This window comes from Ursus americanus, chromosome 15, assembly GCF_024610735.1.
Source record: "Ursus americanus isolate L20-20 chromosome 15, mUrsAme1.1.p, whole genome shotgun sequence".
Taxonomy (NCBI): Eukaryota; Metazoa; Chordata; class Mammalia; order Carnivora; family Ursidae; genus Ursus; species Ursus americanus.
Window position 1 is genome coordinate 26,230,642 of NC_142141.1, and position 20,105 is coordinate 26,250,746.

The 20,105-nt window shown below is 42.6% G+C and overlaps 1 protein-coding gene across 3 annotated transcripts in view; it reads left to right on the forward strand.

Annotated features, from left to right (window-relative positions):
- Nucleotides 1–20,105, forward strand: part of LOC123803704 (chondroitin sulfate proteoglycan 4-like) — a 63,687-nt gene that overhangs the window by 36,628 nt on the left and 6,954 nt on the right. For all 3 annotated transcript variants that reach the window (XR_006782949.2, XM_045815362.2, XM_045815360.2), the window contains 2 exons: nt 5,233–5,405; nt 19,557–19,740. Coding sequence is in view for 2 of the 3 variants with exons in the window: in XM_045815362.2 (XP_045671318.2) it covers nt 5,233–5,405; nt 19,557–19,740 (357 nt within the window). In the remaining variant the exon portion in view is untranslated. The remainder of the gene's footprint in view (nt 1–5,232; nt 5,406–19,556; nt 19,741–20,105) is intronic.

Sequence of the window (20,105 nt, forward strand, 5' to 3'; positions counted from 1 at the left end):
GATGTAGACATTTTGTGTATTTCATTCTCTTGGAGTAGGAAAATCTTGCAACCCAGCATCCGTCAACATTTGTTTTCACTCGCACTGATCCCATACCATTTGGACTCTCCCCAGCAGCCTGGCAGACTTTGGCCGGGCTGCTTTGCCTTCCTTGTGGACTTAGTCTTAAAAAGTGGCCCTGACTTGAGACCTGTAAGAATTTGTAGGGTGAGCCAAAATACTTGTAAGAATACTTAATGGGTGAATATTTTAAGGTTAACCATAGCTTCTGTGCCCTGCCAAATTTGAAAGTCATTTTTTAACTCAGTTATTTTAAGGTATGAAGGACTGCAGTTCTAAATGAACTCTTTTTGTGTATGAACGAAGGAAAAAATGTCTACTCAATGTATATTTTCATTTTGTTATTTTGTGTATGTATATGTATACATAAATACACATACACACATGTGTGCGCACACACACACATGCACCTTCTACTTCTTCCTGCAAAATTTATTCCCCAGAAAATTTTATAACCAATTGTACACCTTGAATGCTCCCACGCAATGCATTTGTTTATCTTCAGTTGTGACATGTTAGAACATGTTGTGGCCTTAGGACCTGGTTTTCCTGCGTATCCAAATGGTACTTGGCTCTTTTACAAAGAGTGTTGAGGAGGGGTTGACCTTGAGACTTTTGTCAAACTGGTCTAGAATATAAGCTTACACAGTAGCTGATGAGTGAAGGGTATTCATAGCAGACTGTGTCACTTCAATACCCTGGGGGTTTGGTCATGCTATAGAGGGAATCACATCTCACTGATGGGCCATCTGTCCCTTGTGGTGGGAATAGAGGGAGAGAAGAAAGCAGGAGGAAATCACAGTGTGTTGCTAGAGTTTAGAGCAGAGATCTGTCGGCTAGTCTTGTAACACTGATTTGAATATTGCAAGACGTAGTGGGAGATAATCAAGGACTATAAGAAAAGATTGTCAGTCCTTAAGGAAAAAAATTAAAGGCTTACTAATTGGGGAAATAGGAGACCTACCCTCACGAGTACACTAACCATGTGAAACCTATGCTAAGGGTCCAGTGAGTGGTATAGATTAGGAGAGTGACACGAGTTCAGGGGAGGGAAATTTCCCATCGACTGGAATAGTCAGGGAGGGCTTGTTGGCAAGACAGGTCCTCAGCTACCTGTGCAGAGCGAGTGGCATTTCGATGAATGGCAGCAAAGAGGGGCGAGCATACCAGAGAGCACAGTATGGCTGCAGAGGTGAGGACCAGACAAGAAGGCTGGCAGTGTGTTCGGAAGGTGGAGAGGAGAATCTGTTGGATTTGTTGAAGGATTCATCACATTTCCTAACTCAGTAATCATTCCAGCACTGAGCTTAAAGTAGTACGGTGTAGACAATATAGTGTCAACTTGAAAAATACTCATTTTGGAGTCCATAAGACCTACATTTGACCATTAGTTAAATAGCTTATCCTCTCTGAGACTTGTTATCCCTTCTTAGTGAGGATACAAATCTGTCTTCCTTAGGGTGATCATGGTATCCAAAAGGAATGGCAGGACCATGTCTGTGCTGTTTCCTAGCATACCTCTACTCCTGATTAGGGCTTGTCACGTATGAGGCCCTTGATAATGTCTGTTGAAGAAATGAGCAAGGCCGCCTAGCCTGGTGGCCATGAAACTCTTGCTGGTGTGGAGGTGGTTGTTTGTCATGAAACAAACACAACAGGAGAGAAGTATGTTAGAGAAATGCTGTATTTAAAAGAAAAATAAAGTAGATTTCTGTACTCCAAGACTTAGAGTCTTTAACATGCTGATTTGCTTTCAGATCTCTAAGAAGTGGATGTGGAGTGAGGGCTTGCCAAACAGATACAGTTATGAGCTCTTGTATTATCACCCTTCTTGTAGGACGGTTACTGTTTGCAATCTACAGTTAGGGGGCACCTTAGAGAAATCCTTCCCATGTTAAGTGCCTGGAGCTTAACCGATGAAACTATCAATGCTTGGATGAAATGAGGTGCGTGGGGGGTGGGAAACGATGTTTGGCTTTCTGTGAATTGGGCTGAACGAGAAAAGATACTCATCAGGCCGTGACAACATGTTGCTGGCTAGTCTTGCTGACTGAGCATGCCCAGATGACTGCGGACTAGGAATTAAACCCTAGACACCCTTCTGGGTTAGACAGCTGGACAAGGGAATGAGGGATTGATGTACCCTGGCTGAGAAAAAAAGCACTCTTGGCCTGGAACACCTCTGGTGGGTCCTCTCCCCCGAACAGCTAAGACAAATTAAATGATATTGTCTTAAAGAAAGAGTCCCTCCCATCCCCCACCTGCCAAAGGTAGCCCTGGACAGGGAGGAATAAGTGAAAAGTTAGAGTCCTTTAGAAGAAGGAGATTATGAAGAAGGCACAGTGGAGGAAAGGTCTAAAAAAAGCTGAAGGTAGAGAAGTTTGGGTGTCCAAAGACTGCACACATAAAAACACGGTCCACCTGACAGATGAGAGAAGCCTACGGTGGCAGGTAACAAAGAATGGGCCTTAGTTTTGACTTCATATTAACACTGACTGCAGGTACAGAATAATTCCTCTCAGCCTCCCCGGGTGGCCTGAGACCCCAGGCCCCCAGCACTGGAAGCTAGAAGAGGGCAGTGTCTGCAAAAATGTCAGCAGCAAAGGAGTAAGAGAAATGTGGGAGGCACTTCCAAGCATCACGTGAGGACTTCTGTGTAACAGCCAAAACGGTGCCAAGACAGCCCTGAACCTGGGGCCCAACTGTGTTCCTGAGGCTGACGTCGCCAGGCACTCCTGCCTCACCCCCGGAGCCCCAGGACCCAGTGTCCATCCCAGGGGCGCAGACATTTTGTTTTGTTTTGTTCTTCCGATTTACAGAGGTATACACTTAACAAAATGTGAAGCTATTCACAGTATACAAAATGATGATTTGATATAGCTATACATTATGAAAGGATTATTCCCCCATCAAGTTAATTAACACATCCGTCACCTCGTATTCTTACCTTGTGTGTGAGAGAACATTTAAGTTCTACTGTCTTAGCAAATTTCGATTATACAGTATAGTGCTATCAACTGTAGTTACCATGTCAGACCTTAGCTCCTCAGACAGTACTCATTTCATAACTGAAAATTTGTACCTGTTACCAACCTCCTCTTATCTCCCCCATCCCCTGGCAAACACTTCTCCACACTCCATTTCTATGAGTTCAACTGGGGTTTTATTTTTAGATTTTTTTTTTTTTAAGTAAGTGATCCCATGCAGTATTTGTCTTTCTCTGTCTGGCTTGTTTCACTTAGCATAACGCCCTCCAGTGACACCCATGTTTTTGCAAATGACAGAATTTCATTCTTTTTTAAAGCCTGAATAATATATATTATATATGTATTTACACATATAATTATTTTCTTCAAGAAAATGGTTTTGTTTCCTTTGGATACATACCCAGACATGGGATTGCTGGATCGTGCGGTAGTTCTGTTTTTCATATTTTGGGGAACCTCCGCGCTGTTTTCCAGAGTAGCTGCACCGATTTGCATTCCCACCACCGGGGCACAAGGGTTTTCGCTTCTGCACATCCCTCGTCAGCATCTGTTCTCTTGTCTTTTTGATAATGGCCATCCTAACAGGTGTGAGTGATCGCTCATGGCGGTTTTGATTCGCCTTTCCCTGACGATGAGCCCTTTTTCATGTGTCTGTTGGCCATTTCTCTGTCTTCTTTGGAAAATAGTTATTCGGGTCCTTGGCTTATTTTTAAATTGGGCTATTTGGCTTTTTTGCTATTGAATTGTGTGAGAACTTGTGTGTTTTGAGTGTTAAGCCCTTACCAGCTTCGTGGCTTCACATGTTTTCTCCCATTCCATGCGTTGCTTTTTCACTTGGGGGATGGTTTCCTTTGCTGAGCAGACGCTTTTCAGTTTGATGTAGTGCCACCTGCTCATTTTTGGGTTTGTTGCTCGGCATCTTAGACGCAGCCTCCATACCGAAGGCTCAGAACAATCCCTGCACGTCTGAAACTCTTACAAGCTGGCTTGCCCTTGTGTCAGCTGTAGTCGGGTCCCACTTCTAAGAGCCCGGTACGGTTACACACTATAATTGGCGGCCCTCGCTTTCTGAGGCCACAACGCGCAGTAAGTGAACCAAAACAAATGTCGTTCACGAGGCTTCGTTACGATTGGGTGGTTGACTCCACTTCCTAAGCAATTCATCGGGTCCGACTCCAAGGGCTACCCTGTGCGAGGCACAAGGCTAGAGCCCTTCCTTAGCCAGGGCTAAAACGGAAGAGATGCGGTGAGATTCTGGGCCAGGAGGACGATGAGAATCTCTTCCAGACCTGCCACCCTGTATGGCTGGGGACGTTCCCCAAATCCTTGCAAACGAAAGGGATACGTGCTCCAACTCTGTGCCCCCGAACTGTGGTCTGCGGGTCTTCTGGTCCGTGAACTGGTAAGAATAGAAAGCATTTAGAATTGCTCATACCAATCTGACATTGCTGCGGCGTTTTATTGTATTTTATAAAATTAGCGGTCCACAGAGGCTTGGGGGAGGGGAAAACACCGACCCTTCACCACGGACCGTCGGAGAAGCACTGCTCTCACCCACATGGCCCTGAGCCTCTCTAGCTTAGAGTTGCCGCATTTGGTCTCACTAGCACACAAACTCGCCTGTGCCTGGTTCTTCTGCCCTTGGCATTTGCACAGCCCCTTCCCTCCCCACAGTGTCCTCGCAACCTGCCTGTCTGCGGTCCTCTGGAGATGTCTCACGTTTGTTCAAGAGCCAGCTTCTCCCCCAGATGTGCACAAATGGACGCTCCATTAAGCACCTGCAGCCACCATCAGGCCAGGGCATGTCTGTCCTCCCAGGGGAGGGCGCTGTGTCCCGTTCTCTCAGGGCGCCCAGCCGACTCCCCTTCCTGCACCTGGAGCCAAGCCCCCACACACTGGCATTGCCTCTTTTCTCTGGGGATCAGTAAGCCATGCAGGACTGGTGGAGACTGAGGAGCACATCTCATCTGATTTTCCTCCTTCATCTCCAGCCCCAGGAGCAAATCACATCCTTAAAATAGATGCCTCGAGGATTACTAGCCCCTCACAGCACAATTTCGTGCTAGCCAGTCCCCGCATGTAACCATGTGTTTTCCAGAATTTTCAGGGGTCTATAAAGATCCTTTTGTTAACTGGCAGCCTTCATATGCTTCATACGTAAGTGCATGTTTTCATCTTCGCTTAGGTTCTGTGAAGCCCCTTTCATCCCGTGACCTGAGAGCTGTGACCAATGACGCGGACAGCACGGGAAACAGAACTGTAACATTTACGGTTGTAAGTTCCCCTAGACTCGGGAGGCTGGTGCGAATCAGTTCTGACAACAGCACAGAGGATGTTTCCGTGTTTACACAGACTCTGGTGAGTCCTGGCGTCCGTGCGTGCCGCTGGGCAGGGCTGGCTGGCTGTGCCGGGTGGCCCCTTGCTTGTCTTCACCCTGTCAAGCCCGGCCGACGCGCCCCTTTGCCCAGGCAGTGACCACTTCGGCTGCGCTGGTTTTCAAACCAAACGCTCTGTAGCGGGCACAGCTTGATGCAGTTGTTAGAAAACTCTAAGCAGCCTCAAACTCTGTGTCTAAGGAATGAAAAGGAATCCTTTTATTACAAAGACAGGTTTAAAGGAAACCCAAAGCAGAGGGGCAGGTGTAAATCCTGCAGGGTATGTCTGGGTACGTCTAGATTTAATATGTAAAATTGTATACGTTATTTAGCGTAGTGTAGTTATACGTATGTACATAAATCTTTCTGTGTGTGTATTTAACCTGTATCCAGAACCACGTGTTTTACATCTCACTAGTGTTTTACCACAACCACCATCCACCTTATCCATTTAAATGGATAAGGCTTCAAGCCTTTGATATAGTTTTTTTCTTTTGCATCCTAGGAATGTGACTGGCTATGTTTGCTAATATATGACTTCATTTTCTAAAAGTCTATGTTCCCAAATGATCTTCTTGAATATAACTAATGCTTGCTTGCCATTCAGTCTTCTTTTTCCATTCTTAAGCAGTGTGTACGTGGATTCGATTGATGATTTGGCTGTGGCTTTACATTCTAAGGAATAAAAACACTCCAGAGTCAAGTTTAGAAGAAATAGCAAGAGTGAACTGCCTGTCCGCCTTTAACCTTCGAGCCATTTCTCTCCTGTGTGATGTAGTGAAGTTGAATTTGGCTTTTCCTTGCAGTTGCCTTTGTCTGGGATGCATTTAAGGAGCAGATCATGAGGCGAGCAAAAGCTCTGAGTGTAACACTGAAAGGAAGAAGTATGAATTCTCTAGTTTATAGATGCGCTCTGGAGGACGCAAAAATAAATTAGGTCGAAAACTAAATTCTGTGAGGAGCTTAATGTGCCCAACGGCATCAAAACCTGCCCAGGCTCAGGTTGCCTTTTGAATAATGACAAGAATGATATCAGCCCTATAAAGACGCCTTGGCTCTAACCCTTGTTCTTTAAAAACAAAACAAAACGAAACCCACTTTCTAGATGGTGATCATTTCAAGCATTAGTTTCCACTAGTTTTCATGGCAAATATATACTATTTTAGATGACTATGGTCTAACTAACCGTAGTGAATATGGCAGCCAGGCCCCACTAGTTACTTTGCAGTTACAAAGTAACTCCCAAATCTCAATGACTTACAATAACAAAGTCGATTTCTCACTTATACTGTATATGGGCTGAGGGCTGGCTGTGGGTCTGCTCTCCATCTCTCCTTCATTCCAGGACCCAAGGTCAAAGGGCAGCCCCTCTCTTGGGCACCGGGCTGTATTTGCAGCAGAAAAAGAAGTGAGGGTAGAACCACACAATGACTCTTTAAATTGTGCTCAGATGTGCCATGTATCACTTACACTCACATCTCACTGACTAAAGAAAGTTGCATGAGCAAACCTGATGTCAGGGGGGGTGGGGAAGGACAGTCAGTCATCTCACAGGAAGGAGGCCCTGACTGATTGGGACAACAGACCAATCTACCACAGCAGGCTAGCCTGGTAATCTGAACACTGTTTGTAATACATTTTCCTATGAAAACAAACCGCTTTTATAATACGACACAATTATAAACAGGAATTAAAACCCCAAACTAGTTATAAGGCTCTGGGGCAGGCAATAAAAGTCTAGATTGATTAAAATCCAATTATTTTAAGGTTTCATTTTTCCTCTCATTGTTCCTTCCACTTTAAGAACCAAGAGGCGGTGTCAAGGAAATATATTAGCAATGGCAGCTGTTGGCCGGGGCAAGTGAGGTGTTAGGTTGGGGCTCAGGGCTGGAAGGAACCTGCAAAGGGGTGTCTGGGACCAGGAGCCTTGGGCCCAACTGTTGGTCTTTCCTGTGGAGACAGGAGCAGGCTGGTCTGGAAGCACAGCCTGGGCAGTGCCACAAGTCAGGTGTGGTGAGAGAGGAGTTTCATTCTTCTTGAATGGACCAGGTGTGTGGCTTTTCTCAACACACAAGACTTTATCCTCTCCAGAGCAAACACCCACCATGCCAGAAGCCCAGCCTATGCTTTTGTCTCGGGGGACAAAGGCAAGCTCCTTTTATCGTACACAAGGCACCAGACGGTGTATCAGGTCTTTTACGCAAGTATACTCCTGGGCGTGACAATTCCTGTGTCATAAAACAGCATCTAAGATATGTTTAGAGGCTGTAGAAATTCAGCTCAGCGGCCCTCACTCTCTGGGCCTGTGGTGTGTGAGTGTGGAGCAAACACCTCACTGAGGAATCGGGCGTCCTGCTGTTGCTCCCTGATCTCCTGCTCTCTGCTCCTGGCTGAGGACAAGTCCCTTGACCTCTAAAATCAGACCTGGATTAGCTCTGCGAATTCAAGCAAATTACCTATCTTTCCAGCCCCAGTTTCCTCATCTGGAAAATGAGGAAAACAGTAGTAATGATAATTGAAGCCATTTTGAACATTCATCGTGTCCCAGGTGCAGTCCTAAACTTTCTTCCTTACTACTCATCATCTCACCTTGAAGTCTGGGAGCCTCAAGCACAGGGAAGTTCTGCAGCCTGCCCACAGTTACACAGCTCAGGGGCAGCAGGACTTGGATTTGAACCCAGGGCCTCTGACGCTGGGTCATGCCCCCACCTACCAGGCTGCCCTTTCTTCTAGAAGCTTGTGTGTGGATTAGCGTGGATCATGGGTACGAAATGCCCAGAACACTGCTCCTCATGCAGCAGACATGAGCTACCTGCTAGCTAAGGCTGCTGGTACTACCTTTTTGTTCGTGGAAATGTGAGACGTCCTTTGCCTCTCCCAGTAGCGGGAAGACTGGTTTCACAGGAGAAGGCCATTTTTCTGGGACACCAGAATTGGCTGCCGTGTTTATCCTAATGTGCTACGGTGATTTAATGAATGGAAATGAGGTCATTAGAAGAGGATGACATTTGCCTGTCACCCCATAACCCAATTACCGTTTCCCTTTGGGGAAGAGCCCCTGGTGTTCTAGAACACACTTCCCTGAGTGATGATGAGAGCAGGGGACTGAGGAGATCTCAGGTCCTCATGCCTGGATGGAACACTTCCACCGCGGGCCCAGCCTAGGCTGGAAGGCAGAATGAGGCCCCCAGGGCGGGGGGCAGGGTCCAAAGATTGCACCCCAATGGCCAGAGCGAGCAGGACCCAGTGGAAGGACTCCTCCCCAGAGCAGCTGCTGCGGCAAAGTTGAGGTGGGTGAGGCAGGATATGTTTGACTAAGTGTCTATGAATAAATGTCATTGAAATACCCTAACTACTCTTATGCTTCAATAGTCACAAAACACATCAATAATGTGGGGAGAGGAGGGCGTATGCTGAGGAAACTCTGTAAAGCTAGAAACCCAAGTGCTAACTCTGACTCCTTCCGTGTGTGTGTATGTTTCTGAGTATGAAAATAACACATGCTTGTTGTCAAAATAAAATTAGAACACATTAAAGCAGTGCATTAATATTGGGGGGAAAAAGCAGGGCTTCGTCAATAAATTCAGTAGAAGTGATATTAATCTGAAGGCATTCTGATAGAAAAATGCAGTTTTATTTGTGCCTTGGGAAGAGGAAGTAACTCACTGTTTATCTTCCTGGCTTTCCCATTTCCAGATCCTCTCTCTTTTTTCATGTGCAAATGGAATGTAAATCTTTTTCTAAAATGTGCAATTTTATGGCTCTGTCGAATAGGACCCTGGTTGAGTCTCAGCCATTCATCATGGCTCAGATTTACTCGGCAGCTCCAGAACAATTTGGGACATAAAAAAAGTGGTAGAGGCAGGCTTTGGAGGTGATGAGGATAATCACAAGCTTTTCTTTGAAATTACTTAATGGAGACATTTATTGAGCATGTATTTCGTGCTTTGATCAGCCCTCTTCACTCTAGTTGGTTAAAAGAGATATGACTCAGGCAGGCATCAAGTTCAATTGTAGAAAGAGTTCAGAACTATTCAGCCATGTTCATGTAATCAAATGGCTTTGATTGCTTTTTGCCATTCTTTACCAGTTTTTCTAATTTCAAATTTTCTCATTTCACTTGGCCAATGACCTCAGTGTCCAATTGGGAGAATGTTGTAGGCAGTTGATGGTTGAGTTTGTTTTCACACCTTTACCTTAAAGGACGAAAGTGTTTCCAGCCCTCTGCCACCCTCAGCTGGGGAGGCAAAGCCATTGTATCATTTTGCACACAAAACCCACACGCTTTCTTGCTTTTTTGATGGATAAACAAAAATGACCATTTTAATCAGTGACTCTGGGCGGTTACAGATTGTGAAAGAAATCTAGACACTCCATCATGCTTAATACCATACACTGGATGTAGGAATAATTGTACGAATACATTTGTTATGTTATAGCTCAAAATATTTTCTTATCCCAGAATAAATTCACTATTTTTTAAGCCATACCATGTCAACCTACCAAGATAATCAAGTAACAGGCTTGTTTTTCACCATCATATCCCATCTGCCTAAATGGGAAAAGCTAAATCACGAAACTTGGGCTGAAAATCTTATACCCTGAAAAAATAAACACACAGACACAGAGAAGGTGAATCATCAAATTTTATGAAATGAAAACTTTTTATAATTTTAGAAATTTAGCGTTCATGTCAAATAATGTGTGAACAAAGTACGAATTGAATTCTATAAAGCACTCCTAGTAGAGCAGAGGGCTAATTGAGTGATTTTCTTTCCAGCGCCTGTTTAGATCATTTGGAATCATTAAAAAGCAAAGTGTTCTGGTTTTGGGGTTTCTGATGTCTGGCCTTTTTTCTTTTCCGTAAAGCCAGTAATTGCATTGAAGCCACGGTGCCGTTGAGGAGGGAAGGTCATCCATCTTCGTCAACGTTGCTGAAATACAATAAACACAGCCTTCCAGGGCCACACTTAGAAAATAATACAATGCATTCTGTGTTGTGAATTTTGTCCAATTACCTCTTCTCCCGGAGTCTGAGTTTGTTGCTCAAGATAACACTGATGTTTTAAGAAATTGCGAGCACATTTTCCATAGGATAGAAATTAATTTATTACCACCTAATGCAGAGCACAGTGGGATCATTAAACTTGGGCCCTTTCATTTTCTTTTCTTTCTTTTTTTTTTTAAAGATTATTTATTTATTTATTTGACAGAGATAGAGACAGCCAGCGAGGGAGGGAGCACAAGCAGGGGAAGTGGGAGAGGAAGAAGCAGGCTCATAGCAGAGGAGCCTGATGTGGGGCTCGATCCCATAACGCTGGGATCACGCCCTGAGCCGAAGGCAGACGCTTAACTGCTGTGCCACCCAGGCGCCCCTCCTTTCATTTTCTGAACAGAGAAGGGTCAGTGTCTCTGTGTTAATGATCACTCCAGTTTCTTGGGGTCTCTTCAGTAGCAAGCTCCACGGCGACTAGGCTCAGTGGTCATGTTGGACATTTCCCACCAGTGTTTCATTTTGGCAATTTTGGTTTTGCCATCACAGTTAACTGAATTATGTGCCAGCATATTTTCCACCTGTAGAAATATTCAGTTGTCACTTGCTCGCCTATTCATTGTTCAAACTGGAACTTGGCTCGTGGGTCCTGGCTCAATGGCTTTGAATAACCAGAAATGTTTCTTTTTCTTAGAACTTTTGGCTCTTCAGAACTCATTCCCATTTCAGTGAGAGGGGTTTATCTTTTCTCCTTGTATTAATTTCCTATGGCTGCTCTTATGAATTGCCACAAACTTGGCAGCTTAAAACAGCAGAAATGTATTACCTCACAATTCTGGTGGCCGGAAGTTGACACTCCATTTCACTGCGTTGAAATAAACGTGTCAGCGGGTTGTTCTCCCTCTGGAGGCTCTAATGGGGACTTCCTTCCTTGCCTTTTGAAGCTTCTGGTAGCTGCCAGCATTTCTTGGTGTGTGGCTTTATCATTCCAATTTCTGCCTCCATTGGTCACTTTCCTCTCTCCTCTTTCATCTGAGTCAGATATCCCTCTGCCTCCCTCTGTATGTGATTGCAGTTAGGGCCCACCTCGATAGTCCAGGGCAATTTCCAATCTCAGGATCCTTGTTCACATCTGCCAAGTCTTTGCTAAAGAAGTTAATATTCAGGGAGCCTGGTCACTCAGTCAGTTAAGCGTCTGCCTTCTGCTCAGGTCCTGATCTCAGGATCCTGGGATCAAGCCTGTGTTGGGCGGGCTCCCTGCTCAGTGAGGAAGGCTGCTTCTCCCTCTCCCTCTTCCATTACCCTTGCTTCTGCTCTCTCACTTGTGCTCTCTCGCCCTCTCTCTCTCAAATAAATAAACAAAATCATTTCTTAAAAAAGGTCATATTCACAGGTTCAAGGGATTTGGATCTGATATTTGTGGGGGGGGGTGCATTTTTAGCCTGTTGCACTCATCTGTAAAAAAGCAAGATGTCCCATACTACCTTCTGTTGTTTCCTAATGAATCACCTTTTCTGTGATCTCGTTTGGTAGTTTTATTAAAGGTTTCCATTGCTTGTAATGGCATAAAGCCCGTGAGAATCCATGTTCACTTCTATATAAATGTGGATTTGGATCTTTCTGCCGAGTAGGGCTACAGATGGCTCTATTGCGAGGCTCCTTGAAAAGCTTTCCGATCTAGCATTTTTTATGTGGAGATTGGCTCTATTATGGAGGGATATGGGTAATTATTTGCACCCGGTTTTCAGTTGCCCATTTCTAGCTGGAGATTTCCAGACGGCACCATTTAGGAATTTAGGTCTTCTATCCATTAAGGAGAATCACTTCTAAGACTTAACCCAGTTCCACTTTCTTTAGCATGGTACCTGGGCACCCTCCGAGCTGCCACTCTCTGGGCTGCCCCAGACTTCTGACCTCTTCTGGGAACCTTAAGCCCTCCAGACCCGACTGCTGTCTACACACATGGAAGGCACATGAAGAGGTGTCCTTTGTCTGAGCTCATCCTTCGGGAGCACAGGACCTTGTTGTCTTCCAAATCTTAGCTTATAGGACTTTTTGGTTAACCCTTATGGAACCTTAGAGACCTTACCTTTCTGAAGTGTTTGGCTTTCTGCAGTCTCCCTTCTCCGTGAAGATCTGCCCAAGATAGAGACTTTTTGGCCAGTTCTGTTTACCTTGCTTCTTCTGGACAACAATTATCCTGTCTAGAGACTGGGACCTTTGTGTTGTGGAGAATCAAGTGAAGGGACTGCATGTCTTCCTTTCTTCCTCTCCCTTTTCCCAGCTGACTTCAAGATAATTTGGTTACTCTCTTCTCCATCGGGAATTTCAAAGCTGAGCTTGACTTTTAAGCCCCACCATGGGAGAGATCAGTATAAAAAACTAATGCTCTGATGTTCTTATCAGGACCATAGGGAACTGGATTTATAAAGACCCTCAGAATGAAGAGATGCTCCAGAACATTCTAGCCTGTGTTTGGCCGAGTCTGACAGTTTTATTCTCTAAACACTCTGTCCTGTCCGCAGGTACTTTTGTGGATCTACAGAATGTACACACGATTTTAGGGAAAAAATTGTCAGATTCTGTCTCATGGTTGACTCCACCAAGCATGGTGTATCAAAGCTCCCCTCCAACCCTGGGTTCATCCGAGGCACTCATGACCCTTTGTAATATTTGAATGTTTAAGAATTATATCTTGCCCCAAAAAACAAAAACAGACAAACAAACAAACAAAACAACTATATCCTGCCCACCCACACACAAAAATCTGAACGCTGAGGTTTGTGTAAAATCATGTGGTCACACAATGAGGAACTATACAAAATGCCTTCGGGTTTAAAGAGCTTAGCCTGAAGAACATAGATGTCTGCCAGTCACCTTGGGGCCAGAAAGGAATTGCCCTCAGTCTTGATCCAGGTAGAAACTCTTTTCCCCTCAATCCACCTTCTTTCCTGTAAGGTCCTATGAGAAAGCTTATACCTGACATACAATGGCAGTAGTATAAAAGAAAATATAAAATACAGTTTTTCTTTAACTTTCCTTTTGTAATAAATACAGTATATAGAATGAGCTATTTCTTTGAATCCTCACAAGTTCTGGCCAATAGTGATTATGTCCTAGCCAGGCCGGGCCACAAAATGGCATTTGTCTGCCTTGGCCATATCTCCTAACCGACTTTTTACATTACTAAATTCCTTAAATTTGGAGTGCATCTCTTGTGAGTCTCTTAGTGGCCTAGAATCTCATTGAGCTTTCCATGGTGAAGGAGCAGGGCAGTGGAAAAAAATGTGAATTCTGGAGTCACATGGGACTAGATTAAAAACTGGGCTTTCCCACTTGTTGACTGTGAGTGAATTATTTAAATTTTCTGAGCCTCAGGTTTTTTTTAATCTGTCAAGTGGATATAATAAGGGCCCGAAAACAAAATTAAATAAAATGAGTTACATAAGATGCCTTGCAGAGTGTCTGGCACATATTTAGGGCTCAGTAAAAGGTACTGTTTGTGTTTTTGTTAAATGGGTAAGAAATGTCTTGGATGGCTTTATTTCTATGGCTCCATGATATAAACATACTTATAATTAAATTTTGTAAAGCGCTTTTTAAGTAGCTTATTCATTAAACAAATATTTATTGAAATGTCAAGTATAGGATGGTGAACTACTGCTTATTTACAAAGCAACTGGAAGTAAGCTTCCGGTGTATGTGCCAAAATTCCAGTTTAACTATTTTTTTGTTTTATGAGAAAAGATTTATTTTATTAGGCTTGTTTTAGAAATTTCTAATTGCTTAATATTTTCATGCCATGGTTCTTTATAAAAAATAAGTATAGGCTTCCACCGTAACCAGAACCCTCTGATGTCCTAGTAAGGAACTGCTTAGTGAGGACTTAGATGCTTTCCTGAAAGACTGAGAAATGCCCAGGGCATGCCTTTTTGAACGTTAATACGGCAAAAGACTAACTAGGTTAGATACATATTTACAAGTGAGATGTTATTCCATATTTTAATGCAGAAATGAGGTTCAGAGAGATTAAATGACCTAAATAAAAGCCACAGAGCTGAATGTTGAAAGCATTTATATTTGAATGTACATCTGATCAACTCACAGTTCGAATTCTACTACACTCCTCTGCTTCCATTTTTATATTAATGTGTGTCCTTTTCTTCCTTGGAGGAAGAAGAGTAATCATTCAGGCAGTTGGAGCCAAACAGTCTCCAATAAAGTGCTTTAGGAGAAAGGGTTCTTATCTACAAGTGTGGAGATCTGGCTTCTGGTCTCAGCTCTGCCCCCAACTAGGCCAGTGACTGGGGGGATTCCTACCCTCTTGGAGCTTCTCAGCAGCCTCTCAGCTGTTAACTTTAACCCATCATAGAAAAGTCAGTAGGGCCCTGGCCTTCTTGGAGCCAAATCTGTCTCTTTGGCCTCTGACAAATATTTTTCTTTGTGGTTCTGTAGGAATCAAGGATATGAAATCCAGAAAGTTTAGATCTCAGGGATCCAAGGGGTGTTATCATATTGTCATTTCAAATAAAAGGACTACTCAGGTCTAGGATTTTGACCTGCATATTCACCCACTCATAGGTTAGGGAAGAGTACAGCCTGGTTAAGGTACTAGAGAAACAGACCAAGTTGGAGGGGGGTGGGGGGGACTATGTTGGGATAGGAAATGAGTACTTCTTGATGTCAGAGTGCCTGAGACATGCAAAGGTTCTCCCCCTCTTCCCCATTCTGCACGTATTTGGTCATCAGAGAAAAGAAACTATTGGTCCCTTCCTGAAGTTGATATAGTAAAACACTATGGGATTTACTTTTTAGAATTATTTTTTTTATTTTGAGGTAATTTCAGACTTACAGAACAATTGCAAAAGAGTACAAAGTATACTATTCATCCATATTCCCCAATGTTAGCTTTTAACTGTCTGCTTTATCACACCTCTTCACATGCATGCGTGCACACACACACACACACACACACACTTCTAAAATTTTAAGAGCCAGTTGCGGACATGACGTACCTTTACCTTTAAATACTTCAGTGTACACTTCCTAAAAACAAGGCCTTTCTTGTATAACCACATTATAATTTTTAAAATCATGAAATTAGCATTGATACAATGCTATTATGTAATCTATAGACCTTATTCAAATTTCACAAGTTGTTCAATGCATGTCCTCTAGAAAAAAGAATATCCTAGAATACCCTGAAGAAAAAAAATCCACAGCATAAAATGTAGCGTTGAGTAGTCATGTGTCCTTGTTCTGCTTTAATCTGAAAGCATTCTGCAGTTATGCTGATTTTTGTGGCAAGGTCATTTTTTTAAGGAGAACAGGCCAGTTATTTGTAGCATGTCCTCGGTTTGGTTTTATCGGATGTTCCTTCACAGTCTGATTCAGGATGTGCGTTTTGGCGGGAATGGCATGAGAGAAGCTGAGGTCTCCTCCGGCCTCACATCAGGAAGCACCAACGCCCACTCTGTCATGTTACTGATGATGGTCGCCACTCAGTCAGCTGCTATCTTTCAGGTTTCTCCTTGGTGAACTTACTATTTCCCTTTTTGTTATTGAGTATTTTGTGAGGGACTACTTTGGAACTATTTAAATACCCTGTTTCTCATCACAACTTAGCTTGCTAGTGTAAGCAATCATTTTAGGATTCTTACCTGTGAAATATTTATTACTGTGGTGATTGCCAAATGGTGATTTTGCTCATTCTGTGTTTCCTTCCACATTTACTAGTTGGAATTCTACAAAATTTCATTTCTAATGACATTCCAGAAAGGCTTCATCTGTAAAAGAGAAAATATCCGGACTAATCTAAATCCATGGGAAATAAAAACCTTCCCTCTCTTTTCTCCTTAATCTCAGAGCCCAGGTATTCAGCTAAGTGGCTTTTCTATCTATATTTAATACCGCAGAAATATGCAGAGCTGTTGGAAGTTGTCCCGAAGGCCACTTTCTATTTGAGGTAACGAAATTCCTGATCATGTCTGAGATCCTTCTCTCTTGAGCTTTACCTTATACTTTTTCCCATAAAATCTTGGTTTTGTTCTCCCTTTTCCAGCTCTCTCCACCACACACACACACACACACACACACATACACACACACACACGCACACCTTAGACACTGTTTCTTATGTATATATTTTTAAAGTAGGCTCCATGCCCAGTGTGGAGCCCGACACAGGGCTGGAACTCACGACCCTGAGATCAAGACCTGAGCTGAGATCAGGAATCAGATGCTCAACTGACTGAGCCACCCAGGCACCCCTAGAATCTGACTCTTAAAGCTCCCTGTCTTCTAAATATTAAAGACTCTGCTCACCTCAAAGCTCCTTCAGGGCATGACTGCCAAGTTGACACCCCACAGGCACACTCATTCCCTTTGGCCTCTAGCTCAGCACTTTCAGTTCCCTGCGGTTCGGTCTTGAAGCTCCGACAGTCGAGATTAATCTAATTCGATTCTCTCACACTCTAGCATCAAATGAGTCAATAAGTTATTCACAATTTCTCACTTTTGGAATGACTTTTCAAAAACAGAACCGATAGCAGACGTCTCCTCCCGGAGTCTTCCAAAGTACACAGCTATGGTTAGGGCTCCTCTCCAATTAATTTCCCTTAGATTTTTGACCTTCATATCAACTGTTCTCATCTTTGAGAACCATTCTTTCCCTGGGACAATCACTCTTCATTCTGTAGACATCAGAAGACCCTTAGATTATTCCACTAACTTATTATATATTTTTCAGGGAAGTTAATTTTTACTTAAACCAAAGAAGCAAAGGACGAGATCGACTAGCTTCCAACAAAATTTTTCCTCCTGGTCAGTAGACTGTTACTTCTAATATTAAGAAGCTGGATATCTCTTGTCTTAGAATACTGTGCCCCTCTTAAGCAGAATGGGAACTTTAGGAAGCATTCACCAGTCCCAAATCCATGGCACAGTCACTTGTTTCTAGGAAAAGGAATACATTTACGATGAATATTTTATCGTAAATCTTTAGCTAAGAATAGAAATAGTAGAACTGCTAAATAAAACTGATTTATTTCCCAGACTTCTAGGGAATCGAGTCAGTAATCAGTACCAGAAATTCTCTTTGGGGAAACCAATTTTTCATGAGTGACCTTGCTTCTTGATGAGGAAATGTTGAGAAACAATACTTTCTTCTCCCCATTTAATATCCCCAAATGACAGCATTTCCTTGCCTTACCCTTAAATACGAAAGGAACAAAAAACTCACCAACAGTTTTCGGACACTCTGGAAACAGGAAGCTCACATTTTGTGGAAACTCACTAGAGCAGAAGCCTTTCTAGAACTCTGATTCTAGATGCATCGTTTGCACCTGTGTTAAGCCGGAGCAATACACCACCAAACTTCTGTTAATGAATACAGTATTTCCAAATACTGACTGATGAAATAGACTCAACTGCTCTGTAAATTATGTGATAGTTTATCCTAGGCACCTTCGACGTGGACATAAATACCTTGAAAAAACCTACCTGTACGTTCAGATACTATAATAGAAGGCAGGTCAGAAAAAGATGTGACCTATAGGAATGAAAGGGTGAGACATTTTATGTCTAGCCTTCCCTTCTGGGGTTTGAGATTTAGAACCTTCAGTCACTGTTGTTAGGGGAAGGATTACCCACACGGGATGTGGCCAGCGAAACACTGGCTGGGGCCCAGCTCCATCAGTTGAGCTAGAAAGGACATTGATAGGCAACAGCCATCAGGGACTTAGATTAAATCTTGAGAAATACCCTAAGCAAGGTGGGAAAATTTGAACATCAAGGAGAATAAGAACTGCAATGGAATGAAATACATTATATATTAAAACTCTTGAGTTTATAGTGATTCCAAAACAAAACAAAAACCACTGGGTATTTTTGGATATTGGAGCCAGGGGACTCATTTTTCTGAAAATTGGTATAAAGGGAAAAAATCAAATACTTACCCTGTCTTTCCTGCATACACTGTACCTCAGTGTAGCCAAATAGCTGATGAGGGAAAGTTCTTCTTTACAGAAGAATTCCAGATAAGAGTGAAGGAGGAGTGATTAAAAATATCCATACCTTGCCATTGCAAAATAAGGGACTTAAGCAATCATATCAATGACTCTGTAAAACTATCAGGTGACAAGGCTGATGGGGAACGTTAAAAAAGAGATCAACCTGGCAGCACTAGAATTCACCTGTTAATCCTAATGTATCCAAAAGAGAAGCAACCTTGTAATGAGATGCAGGGGAAATATACAATACAACTGTAAAACATTCTTAACAAAAACTTAAATCTGAGTCTTACTGCATTTCTAGATTTAACTACTAGTGTGTTGGAAACATAGGGGACAGAGGACACGTTAAACAATACCACTGGGACACAAGCAACAAAATCTAGACTATAGGAAGCTCTGTAAGACAAACAAGCCAATCTCTTTAATAAATAAATTACAAGAAAAAAAAATTAGAGAAGGGGAACCTTAGACTAAGAGACACCTATGAGAAGCATCAAACAAATGTGATGTGGAGACTTCTAAGGGTCCTGACTCAGATAAAGCAACTGTGTTAAAAAGACAAACAAAAAAGATATGTACTGGATCATCAGATACATTTGAACACTAATTAATTGGATATTTGATGATATTAAGTAACTATTAATAATATTTAGATGTGATAATGGTATTGTGATTATGTTTTTAAATGAGCCATCTTTGTCAATATTTACTACAGTATTTATAGATAAAATGGTGTTTGGGGTTGGCTTCAAAATAAGCTATTGAGCAGAATGTGGGTAGGAGTATTATATGAAATAGGATTGGTTATGAGTAGATAGTTTTTAAAATTATCATTCAGGCAAATGAAGGTTCATTATATGCTTTCTATAATACACAAAGCATTGCTTTAGTCATCTCAAAATCAATGTGCTTTTGTTTCTCTGATAAATAAACGATTTTTGCAGCAGAACACTGAGGTTTGACATATAAGTTACCACGTGGTTAGTGCTCTTGTGTTTGCATAGATATGTGCGTAATTTGAGCATGAGAATAAACCCTGAAAAACCTTGTATCTCCTTCAGTTAGGATATGTGTTAGTCCTCATATTATCCCTGAAGCCAGGGGCTGATTTTTCTTCCTGTCTGGACAGGTCAGTGAACGGCTGATATTATACCAGCATGTGGACCATGAGAACACTGGCTGGACTGCAGAAGACTCTTTCACATTTACGACATCCTCCCCACCAGCAGCTCTAGGCCCTGAGGAGTTTCATATTACTATTTCATATGAAATTACTGAACCTGGTCGGCAGAGTCGTCTGCTTGCAAATACAGGTAAAGCCACCAAGAGATATGGTCAGTGGCTTATCTATAGTTATTAAAGTAGGGACAATTTGGAAATAAATATTCCCCTTATTAATTGGAAATGCCATGAAATCATATCAATACCATGATATCAACCTTTGAAATAAAACATACATGGTTATAAAAATTTATTTCTTTATGGTCTTTCTCTGGGCCTCTTCTTTTTCCTCTCATAAACTTTACTAGTCGTACTTGGGGGGAAGATGGAAAATTAATTCTAAAGAATTTTATTTGTACCTCCAAATAGGGACTTTACCATGCCTACGACTGAAAACAGGAAAGGGGTATTGAAAGCTGCACCTGTTTGCATGGCAAGAGAAAGTCCAGTAGTAGAT